Here is a 12433-nt window from a genome sequence, read left to right as displayed (position 1 = left end):
ATTTCTCTGTGATTAATATTTATCACAATAAAAATATATTATCTATTACAATAAAATATAAAATATGTTTGATTAATTTTACTAAACTGCATATAGTAAAATTGTACCATATTGTCCCACGATTACCATGATTTTCAGAGTAAATTCTAATTGTAAGAGAAAATTCTCTCTGTGTATAATATGTTTTGACGGTGTTGATCGTCGCGATGAAAACTAGACTCTTCAGATTGCTCGCAAAGAGCCCGTCTATGAAACAAACGACGATAGTTCTCGGACACCCCGTAGAAGACGTGCGAGGCCTAAAGAGCGTACTAGTAGCGACCGGCCGGCCGGCACCATCATCGACGCGGCACGAATACCGATTGTATAGGCGGTGGCGGCGGAGGCGGCGGCGACGACGGCGGTGGTGGCGAAAACAACGACACGCTCTCCTCGAGAGATTATCCCTGGTCGTCGTCCCCATGCCAAAGCTCCGCCGATAGATCGATCCTCTCTGTCGCCCGCATACCTCTCGACTTAACGTCTCTTCGAGACTGTCCCGCCTCGCGCGTCCCTTCGTCGGGGACTCGCTCGGACCGTCGTCAGGATCGTGACGAAACCCCGCGGCGCCTACGTGCGCTTCTTTCGCCGAATTTTTTTTATTTAAAAAACATTTTTTTAAATAGAAAAATCGCGACTTTTCATCTAATTTAGAGAAGGACCTAGTTTCCCATGTATATATCACCGGGTGCCTTTGTGAAATCTTTGTAAATTCGCGGTTCTTTTAGCTGATGTTTACTTCCATTTGAAGTAGGCTTTTTGTTGGTTCTATTTTTATGGTTCCTCTCTCGTCGTCTTGGAGAAAGGATGTGGACACGACTAGACGATGACTGAGCGAGTTAATTGCGCGTATCCATCTGTTACAATTAGACAGCACGTGTCTCCTTGGCCGTTAATGCTAATGGGACGAATTCCCTCACGGCTTACTTGCGCGCGATACCATCAGCATCGCCGGGGAACGTAATGTCGCATATACGCCACTGCAAAATCCGCTGTCCCTCTTCCGTACCCACGTGCGCGAGTACGATGATCTTCGTCGCTGTGCCAGCGCGAGTACCTGATGTCGTCGTCTCCGTCGCGCTTTGAATCACCGGTGGATCGCCAACGCATGCGTCTCTCTTTCGTCCCCGACCTTCCCCTTCGCCCTCGCGGATGTCTGCATCCGTCTTCGTCACGGCGACGCCGAATCGCATACATATATCTCTCTCTTCCGTTTGTCTCTTACTTTCGTACACATCTCGGTCTATGTTCCGTATCAGCCAAATTTCTCTCTCCCTCTCTTTCGCGTTAGCACAGTACGCCGCTGTGTACAAGCCGTGTCTCCGTCTACGTTATATGGGGATCAAATATTCCTCTCTCTCTTTGTCTGTCTGTCTCCTTTGCCACCAGCCAGCCATGTGTCTCGGTCTACGTCCTGCTCTCGGGCCGTCTCGCCCGTTTCCGCGCGGATCGCGTCCTCGTCGCACTCGCGCAAGAGACGGCCGCGTTTCAGTCGAGCGCCGCAGACTTGGCTCGCCCCCCAATTCACCCCTCCGCCCCCGACCGCCGTGGTCGTGCTTCGTCGAGTTGCCCCCTCTTACTCGATCAGCATCCCCCATCCGTCCCTACACACCCGTCGCCCTCTCATTCTCTCTCTCTCTCTCTCTCTGTCCCACGTATTCGCCCTCCCCGTCCCTCATTTTCTCTCTCTGTTCTCTTTCCCGCCAGTCACCCCTTCACCCCCCGCGGCTGGTCAGATACGTTCGTTCTCTCTCTCTCTTCGGCTTGGTCCCTCGCACGATCCGCTCGGCTCACTCGCTCTCTGTCCTTCGTCGAGCACGCATCCCCCGCGAGCCTCTTCCTCGTCGCTCGAGCGCACGTTGGAGTCTGTCCTTGTTCCCGTCGGCGAATTTCGCGGCGCGTTCTCCTCTTCCTCCACCCGCTTCTACTCGTCGTCGTCGTCCACCGCCTCTTTCTCCTCCGCCGCCGCTTCCTCCTGCCCGCCGCATCTCCTCGCTCCTCCGAATGCCGTGCGTCCTCAGCACGGAGCGCCGAATGCCATTTCACTTTCGTTGGGCTTCGCCGCGTAGGAGATCGGGCCCTGCCAGGAATTATCCTCTCGTTCCGCGCGCTCGTAACCTCCCCGTACGCGGCTATTATTTCGCCCGGCTTTTTCGCGGCTGCGTCGTTCGCGACGACGACGACGACGACGACGACGACGATAATCACGGCGACGACGACGACGACGAGGAGGACGATCACGTCGACGATCACCACGGCGGCGATCACCGCGACACGTTTTCTCGCAGTGACTTCCCGACGACTTCTGCCTCCACCTCCGCGTCGTCGTCATCCTCCCTCCCGCCCATCGTCGCCGTCGTCTCTTCTTCTTCCTCTTCTTCTTTCTTCGCTCTTCCTTTTCCTCATCCTCTGTCTGCCGCTACTTCCCAACCGCCACTTCCTCCACCTCTCCCACCTCTTCCTCCTAATACGATTATTACTACTGCTCCTCTTCATCTTCTTCTTCATCATCTTCTTCTTCTTCTTCTTCTTCCTCTTCTTCTGTCTCGACGAGGGACCGCTCGCCCACGGAGTGCCGCAGCCAGGTGAGTGATAAACGATATAACTTCCTTCGCGCCCGGATACGTTAGAACCAAGCGTCATCTCTCGCGAGAAGCAGTGGCGTAGCGTCGCTCGTTGGGGCGATGGGCATTGCTCCCTCGGATCTGTCAACGGGAGGAAGAGAGAGCGAGGACGGGTGGTGGAGAACGAGAGACACGGAGAAGAATAGAGAATCAGAGAGAAAGGATGTGCAAGCGAGCAAGCTTTATACGCGGCTTTATACTCGCGAGAGGGTTATATACCGTCGCGCCGACTCTCGGAAGATCGCGCCAAACCCGGGGAAAGAGCCGCCGCGCGGGTATTTCGAGATATTTTTGTGCCGAACGCAAACGTTCGCGCGAGATGCAGAAGTATGTGGTGCCGGTCGGCCGTCAACCTCCTCTTCTCTCTTTCTCTCTCTTTCTGCACCGGCATCGTCTCGACGCGTCTCGGTGCAGTCCGGATTTGTTTCGCGCCGTTCGTGGACTCGAAAACGTTCCAAGCTCCAAAGCTTCATTACATTTATCCGCCTCGAAATTGTTTGAGCGTAACGTTTTGACCCTCCCTTTTCCTCTGAAAAATCGTGCAAGTCTATAGAAGAGACACGTGCTTTCTCTATAGTGCATCGATGCACCCTTGAAGGGCAAAATGTAAGAATATAATTATGCGTGTCGCGTAATAAACCGATGCACGATGCACAAGTCGCTATATTGTTTGAGAAAGTTGATGCGTTTCGAGAGATGCTCATTTATATATATATTTTGGCAAGTTTGTGTACAACGTGGCTTTTATAGAATGTGCGCGTCGAGTAAACTTTAATATAAGTTGTCGGAATTTTATGAATATCCTTAACTTTATAAAATTAATATCGTTGATCTAACTCGTGGCTAAAATTTTGTAAGGCTAGTAATTGAGAAAATATATTTAATATAAATTGAAAGAAATCAAAAACTTTTCCGAAGAGAGAGTTGACTCTTTCGAGAACTTGATATAAAATCTTGTTTCTTTCTCTCAGTCGATTTTAAAGTGAATTTTATTTTGACAGAAAACTATATGTCATCTACGCGCTATTTAATCGCGAAATGTTGCCGAAAAGATGAGAGGAAATAATAAATCTTATTACGGTGAAATGTATTCAAGGAATTTAATAAGATAAGCAAAAGACAGGGATCTCTCTATATGTTGAGTCTCTATATATATATGTTCACAACGGTATGGTTTTTTCTCCCATAAATTTGTTAATATGCTTATACTGATAATGAGATCGAAACGAATACGTGCACTGTAGTCCCACATGGACAAAAACTGCACAAAACTGCAAACTGCTGTCACGGTTGATACGCGCGCGATTTTTAGTTGCGAGTCGACGCATAGCTGTCGGACCGGTTTTACCAACGTCGGTTAGGTTTAACGCTAACCGTGCTTGATTCAATCTTCTTTGTCTATATCTCGACCGATGCAGTAATCTAGAAAAAAAGATGAGACGTGAATTAAATTACAGTTGAAGTTAAATGATATACTCGCGTAATCTGTGTGTCAGCAATGGATTCGATCGTAAACTGTCATTTAAGCTCTGTGTTCTATTTCTATTAGCTGGACATTTTTGCATAAACATATTCATGCTTTTAAGAGAAAAAGAAAGAGTATATAAAGTCACGCAGGAAAGATTTCCTATGTAGAAACTTGAATTAATGCACAGATTACAAGCGATTCTTGGATCGTCTAATCAATAAAGAAAAAATAAAATGAAATAGTTACTATATATTAATTAAAATTAATTATGAGATTTTTTTCTGCTTTGACAACAATTTGTATCTTTCACGAACTAATAAATTTAGTGGATTCGCATGTTTCGATATAAATTTTCAATATTTCGAGATATTGGAAACAATATTACGGAAGGTTTGATAACATCCGGCATATTGACAATATTATGGAACATTGAATGAGAAATGTTAAAAGACTGTCGATGTAAATTATTCGTGATACCATATACAAAACACCTTTTATATATTGACAATATCGCTATATTGCAAATTATGTATGGATATATTAACAATTTTTTAACGGCTAAACAAATCTTTTGTCAATGTTTGTGCCTGTGGGTAAAAATACAAAAATTTTTCAAATAAAATATTGAGAGAAATAGCTTTATACACATACTGTGTGTGTGTAATTTTTTTTGTATATGTTTAATGTTTGATTTCTACTGAAAGCACTGGACTTAATTATTCCGCGTGTCAAAATTCTTGTAATAAATTTTGCTACTAAAATAGATGAACATTAATAAGATGGGCTTCTTGGTTTATCGCTACACCTTGATAATGTTGTTATGGCTTATTTCTCAGGTATTATGATGAGCGTATTATTTCGTGGAATAGTGTCGCTGCATAAAATGACACGTGTTGTCAATGTTAAGCTGCGTACACACCGAGTTCGCAGTTAGAGTTGCTAACTTGCGAGTAAATTTACTCATCGAGCTGCTTCGCGATTCTCCTAATTCTTTAACATCAACGAACTCCAACGTGACTTCAAAGACAGATTTCAAAGTACAGTTTATTTTTAGTCGTTAAATTAGAATATTACTCGCTACCAAAGCATACTGAGAATTCCAAAACGACAAACATTTTTTATTCTGTGTAAAATAAAGACATTTATAATTTTTTTTTATTTTGACAAACTGAAGAATTTGTAGAAGTATTTAATATAAAATATAAATAAATAAAATGTAATCCATTTTGCGTGAAATAAATTACGTTTTCTAAGAGAAGACATTCTAATATATAAACTCTGTTTTATACAAAATAATATCAACATGTCGAATAAAAATTACAATAGATTATCAATACTTTCTTAACCAATATTCTCTTACGCGATGTGAAAATAATTGTGTCTTTGCGCTCAATTTATAACAACGTAGTTGTGTACGAGGGTGGGCAATCAAATGAAGAGAGCAGGCGATTCGACACCGAAAATGCGCGATCGACGGAAAATAGCATTTTGTTTGCTCGCGCAACGTTCGGAGCACCTGACTGAACGTCCCGTGAGAAGGCGCGCGCTCGTAAAAAGGATTCCAAGATTGTCTCTCTTCTCGGGAAGGCTAACGTGTCGAGGGTGACTCGCTCTTACGAGAGCCCTTTAAACTGTCTACGAAGCCACGCCGTTCCCATTATCGGACTCCTTCGCTCCACGTTCGTAAATACCCGATTGCACCAACGCTCGGCCGAAATCGCGGTTAGCTATTTTTCTTTATCAATATCTAAGTCGAAGACATACGATAATCGTTTCCCAAAGTTAAGGGGATTATAACTCTGTTGTAAATGTAATTACATGATTGAACCAGGTGTTAAACTAATTTAAAAAATTTCTTAATTCCACAAACCTATTTTTTTTCTTTATAAATACAGATATAGTCTTTTCTGTTATAATTTTTTTATCTTTGATATATTTTAAGATTTTTCATGCACTTGTCACATTCGGCGTGATGCATTTTAGGGGGATGCATAACTTGACTAGTAAAGTATTCTCTGTTCGTGATAAGCTTTTAACATCGATATTTCGCTTTTGAAATCAGTAGATATCAATTTCTCTTGCAGATGTGATAGAAATATTCATGTCACTCAATTTCATTTTCAATCAATTTGTAGCATGTATTAATTAGGTGCGTGTATTAATGCACATTAAATAAAAAAATCGCAAGATACATATTCAAGTAATATTATAAAGTAGAAATATCGATGTCAAAAAGAGCTCAATATTTAGAATAAAATAAATATTTAACTATTAAATATAATAGCTAAATATTATTTTAATATCTCATATGCATCGCTATACGCATTATGCAAGATATTTCAAGATATTCATATTTTTCTGATATCAGAGGTGAAATATGACAAGAAGACTCGATGTCGACAAAATATCAATATCTTTATTATTTATTACTTTACTTTACTATCCAAATATCGTTTGCACATTGCTAGATATGTCGCAGCGAAAGTAGTTTCCAGATACCGGTCTCTAGTTAACATCGAAGGTGAAATATTGAGGTGATGATATCGACAACCCTCAATCAATGACGGAACATTAATGTTTGATACTATTTAAATTCCATTTACATTCCATGTTGGATGCACCCTGGATGCACCGCGAAAGTTCGCGGAAAAACATTCGCGGCCGGTTGTATTCTTATACGTTTACTCGAGGACGAGCACGTGGTGCAGCCAGGGTCGCGCTTCCATTCAGAAAGGAGGTTGTACTCGTAGCAGCACAGAGAACTGAGAGAGAAGAGAGAAAGACACATATACACAAAGACAGAAAGAGAAGGTTATACTCGTGACGCCCGTTACATTATCAATTCCGTTATGGCGCTGTATTCGTAATAGTGGAGACGACCCTACGACCGTCTTCGGGGATTCCCCCTTCGCGCCTCGTCTCTCTTCTCCTCTCCTCACCGGCGTACTTTCACCTACTCTCTTTCTTGTTCCTTCATCTCTATCTCTCTCTCTCCCCTTTGTTCTACCCCATTCGTTCTACCCTCGTTTTTCTCTTTTCCTCCACGTGTTCTCTTTTCTCTCTTCTTTTCTCTCTTCCGAAGCGTCTTTCTATATAAAGCACTTTACTTTCCCTTAGCACGCTTTCTTGGTGAACTACCCCCTCCTTCCACTACTCTTCTGTTACTCCCTCCTCTCGCTCCTTCCGCGTCCTTCCCATTTCCGTGAAACCTTTTTCCACGAAGGTCGATCTTTTTTGCGGATTTACACCTGTTGGACCTCGCTCCCGCGTTTCAATCGCTCCCTTATTTTTCTCTTCGAATAGAAACGCGCGTTTCGCTTGTCAGTCGTGAGGATCTCTCGGATTCTGCCGATAGATTTCTCGCGCGTAAGCACACAGATTCTTTTCACGTGTCTCTTTAGATGTTCCGACACTTTGGTGAATCATTTATCGACGCGAGAACGAAAAGTTTGGTTTGATCGACAGGCAAATTTATCGAGCCGAAGAAATTCACTAAAGCGAACGTGGTTCCTAAGAAACGATGACGATATTGGTGTTTTCTAAGTAAAATTGTTGGAAATTTTTAAATTTTAGAATCAAGAAAGTTAATAAACTTTAGATATACTTTTGCACCATTGCAATTCTTGCGGATTTAAATAGATTTATAAAAGAAATTAAGTACTTTTTATATTTATTTACTTTTAGAAGTAGACTTTTTTCGAGAAGAAAATATGCGATAATTTTTCCTGTCATAAAATCGTAATTTCTAGCATAATAATATAAATTAAGTATTTAAAGAATTCACAAATTGCTTTGCAAACAAATTTAAAAAAAATTAAAATTGATATACTTGTTTTTCCCTTTGTACAAAGAATTGTCTAATGAAACTTTGACGCACTGAATATTTTTACATACTCCTTATACTCTTTATAAAATGATGATCTTTCCGCACGTGCGATTTTCAGAAAAAAAAATGTATTTTCGATCGATCGCAATCTTTTTCGACGCGACCCGAAAGAAAACTCAGATCCGGAGGCACGCACGTAACCGGAAGTGGAGTTGCCGAAGGACCGGGCTTTTTTTGCCGCTGTCTCGCGTCAATTAGTCCGGGATAATTGGTCGGCCGATGCCCTTGAACCCTAAGTATTGATTGGTGAGGTCGGATTCTGCCGGTGTGGCTGTGTCCCTCTTGCCTCCGAACCGATGGCACCACCCCTATGCATCCACCTCCGAACCGACCAACCAACCAACCCCGCCACCGCCGTCGCCGTCGCTGCCGCCGCCGCCTAACCCCCGCAGCGAACCCCCCTTTTACTCTCCCCCTGGCCCGCTACAACCCTCCGTCCGTGGTTCTCCAAGTGCCGTCGCCGTTAAAGCACCGCGTGTCGGCAAAGGTTTTTCCGCCCTTTATTTATTTAATTGAACTACGAAACGCCATTTTCCGCTAGCGCAATCCGAGCCTACCTCCTACTGCCTATCCCCCTTTCCTCCCTTCGTTTTCTCGTCCTCCACTTTCTAGCATCCTTCCGCTCTCAAACTCAAACGGCGACATACAACAACGAACGAAATTCCACCGAGAATCGAATGTCGTTTTGTTCGGATACACGAAGATGTGGCTCATTGCACGGTAATTTCATTGCGATGGACGAGTTGCTCTCACCCTTCCCAGCTCTTTGTGCTCGAAGTCTCCGCCGAATTTGATTTACCGTATAACGTGTCTGTCTCGCGAGAACATTGATCGTTCTTCGCGTGCGTTTACGATTTGGACATCTATCAGTTTTTCTAATATATATGTGTCGAATATTCTATTAATTTCAAGTTAATGTTTTAGATTTTTTTTGTCACGATGAAACGTATAGCATTAAAGCATTAAATGATCATTATGTAAGATTATAAGACTCAACTTTCTTGATTTTTAACTTTGTTTAAAAGTTTATTTTTTAACTGTAATTAATTGAATATAAACATAATGGTTTAAAGTTACTTTTTCATTTGAATAAGCTAACATTTACCTAATCACTTTTTGTGAATTTCGAGCAACAACAGTTTTTAATGTTTAATCACAGAATTATATAGTCAAATTTACACAATTGTGTAAATATAAAAGATATTAAAGTGATCTTTTCCTCAATTTCCCTTTTTCTATTACTATTTATTGTTGTGAATTTTGCTTGTTTCTATTTTATCGTTTGCAAATGATAATTTTGATTGAAATAACAAAGAATGGTGTTAAATATATATAAAAGTAATACTATTTGAATATTTAATAACTGTGCAAAGCAAACATTTATATATGTGGACGTTACATTATTAAAATGTCTTTTTATTGTGATACGATTATATTAAGCTGTATTAATCAATTTTATACATTGGTAAACCGTAAAAGATAAAAATTGACATAACAGTTTGTATTGTTACAAATCCATTAAAATTGTGGCGCGTGATAAAATATGATACTTAACAATTTTGCCCCAATTACGAACCGCTCGAGCCAACATTAACCGAATGTTGTATTAAAACAGTCAATATATATACGAAATTATAACATCATGCATTGCGTTATTAAGTGTCCTTCAATTGCAATTGTAACATTGGAAGAATAATGGTGCTTTTACAAACTGACTTTGTTTAATAAGGTTTTTTTTTTTTTTTTTCCTAAAAAATTCGGAAATGTAAATAAATTACTGGAGCATACTTCTTTCCAATATTTAATATCAAGTTTGAATTTTAAATATCGACATTTTACATTAGTTTTATAATTAATCATCCACATTGAATCGCAAAATATGTTACCGGAAAGGAATAGGAAATATTACATTTAAACTTTTTTTTTTCCACACAAAAGTTATAAATCAGTATCGAATTTCTCTCTCATCCATATTTATTTATACAATATTTACTTACATGAATAATGCAGAGCATCGCGCGCACGTATATATAATTATCATATATTTAATATGTGATAAGAAGAAATACAAATGAAGAAGATAGAACATTTTCGCATCTCTTCTTTCATTTCTACGCAATCATTGTAAGAATGACAATGTATATGAAGGTCCTAAATGTGCACACTGACAACGAGGCGAGATTCTCCTTGCCAAGATGAGCCGCGCCGCTCTCGTTGTCATCGTCGTCGTCGTCGTCGTCGTCGTCGTCATCGTCGTCATCGTCGGGGACGATCGCCCGACCGCTCGTTCGTCCTAACGGAGACGCTCGATTATCGCGTACCCCGCGCGACCCGACCAGCGCCATCAAACTCCCGAGCCGCCGAGATCGAAGATCCGCGGACGTTTTGGGGCGGCCCGTGCACACGCCCGGCCGTAACGAGCCGGCGAGCGGGCGAAGGCGCGAGACAGACGGAACGAGAGAAAGAGGGACAGGCAGACGGACGTGTACGCGTGTGGAAACGCTTGGAAGTCATTGGTGTCGATACCGTCGCGAACACCGAGGAACAGGGGAGAGAAAGAGAGAGAGTATTATATATATGTGTGTATGCGGGTTGGGGGTGGTCGATACGGCCCTCGGGCCGCGACAGCCGCGTCGGAGGCCTCCCCATTCTTCCTGCAGGCGTTTTTGCCTCCGCCGTGTTTCAGTCCTCTCTACAACTCCCCTCTTTCCTTCCCTCTTATGCTCTGTACCTCTGTATCCCTCTCTCTTCTTTTCTCTGAATTTTTCTCTTTCTTCCTCTTGCTCCCCATTTCACCCCTTGTCTGTCTCTCTCTAGGTTCTCTCGCACTTCCTTCCTCTATCTATCTCTCTCTTTCTCTCCCTCTTCCTCCCCTGCTCTTCCTCTCTCCTTGTCACACACTCTCTCAATCCATCCAGTCGGATCTCTCCCCTCTGTTCGCCACCCACGCAACGCGTTCCAGTCGCTACCGACACCCCCTCGGTGCAACCTATCTACCTCTGTCCCCCGGTCCTCTTTCTCCTTCCATCCCTTTTCTCTCCCTTCTCCATGGTGCCACTCTCACGCCGCCGGCAACCGCGCAGACCCCGCCTAATCGTGCCACCCCCGGCTTGATTAAAGAACAGAGAGAGGCTCGGCTTCGGCGAGAGGGTCGCTGCCATTATAGGTCTTCTTTCTTCCTCTCTCCCGTTTCCCTCTTTGTCGCTCGTTGCTTCATTCGTATATCATCGCTCTTCTTCTCTTCGCGCTTTGGTCATCGTCCGTAAAGTTCTTCCGAGCCAAGGTCCTTCATACGAGCTGACCACGTGGAGAGAAGCCACGCGACTTGACGGCTTCGCCACGCGGAGGCGTCCATCATCCTCCTTCCCTTCGTGACCTTACTTCTCGCTCCCTTTTCGTCTCTGACTTCCCTCCTCATCCGTCTCGCCCTAGGATTTCAAGGTTACTTCACGAGGATGTACATATATCCTGAACATGTCACGAATCTTCATGAATTTTATATAATATGTTATATATATTTATTTATTAATTATTTATTATTTTGTTATTATTATTTTGTTGAAAGCTATTTCTAATTATTTATTCAAAAACTTTTGTCAAAAGAATCATATCTTTAAAAAAATTAATCATGTATCAGATCTAAATACATGATTATTAATATCATAATGTTTTTGAGAAACATTTCTGTCTCTCTTCATTATAATTTTACAATAACATTTAAATATGTCCAGTCAATTATAAATTCTTGATTCTATAGAATCCATCGAAATACTTGTTTCTTATCTGGTCTACCCATTTCCAAGCTCGGGTAAAATCTGAAAGAGAACACGTGTTTCCTCGGTAATAACTTTGCGAATTCCATCATTAAGAAACCGCGCGAAGGACCTGGGATCTCGCTGGCGTTGATTTTCAGGAGCGACGTGGATTCGTGGGTGGACGGACAATGCTCGCCTCCTCCGTCGAGATGAAATTGCACCGCCGCCGGGCGGAACGAGATGCCGGACCAACACGACGAGTTCGCGCGAGAAATATGCAAATCCAATCGGGCCCGCGTGAGGTGGTCCTTCGTCCGCGTCTCGCAAAGCGGTTTACCGAAATGAGTATTTTTCTATTCCGCACCGGCGCCTTGATCCCCAAACACGACCTTTCCGCACACGGCCGATCCGATTATCCGATCGCGATAATTAATGAATTAATTCGCTCGCGACGAACTAATTTAAACGTATGCGCTGCATCGTTTTATCTACGTAGCGATATCTTGAAACCGAAACGTCGACTCTTGAGACTCAATGGTAATTTATAATATGAAGTTTATGCGATATACATATATTGTATATTAAATATATTAGCGAAAATAAATATTTTTACAGCGTATATTTTGAAGGATAAGAATGATTTTAGGGACCATAGGTTTCT

The 12433-nt window shown here is 42.4% G+C and overlaps 1 protein-coding gene across 5 annotated transcripts in view; it reads left to right on the top strand.

Annotated features, from left to right (window-relative positions):
* Psq (pipsqueak) overlaps nt 1–12433 on the top strand; it is a 51951-nt gene that overhangs the window by 33971 nt on the left and 5547 nt on the right. The window contains exon 1 of one of the 5 annotated variants that reach the window (XM_083058899.1): nt 11716–12309. The exons of the other annotated variants lie outside the window; for them this stretch is intronic. Within the exon in view, the coding sequence (XP_082915025.1) occupies nt 12307–12309 (3 nt within the window). The 5' untranslated portion in view covers nt 11716–12306. Of the gene's footprint in view, nt 1–11715; nt 12310–12433 lie in introns of those variants that run through there. 5 annotated transcript variants of the gene reach the window in all.

Source organism: Prenolepis imparis, unplaced genomic scaffold (assembly GCF_030444845.1).
Source record: "Prenolepis imparis isolate NDT839.2.m4 unplaced genomic scaffold, iyPreImpa1.0 SCAF_2, whole genome shotgun sequence".
NCBI lineage: Eukaryota > Metazoa > Arthropoda > Insecta > Hymenoptera > Formicidae > Prenolepis > Prenolepis imparis.
This window is presented reverse-complemented; position numbering and strand designations above follow the sequence as displayed.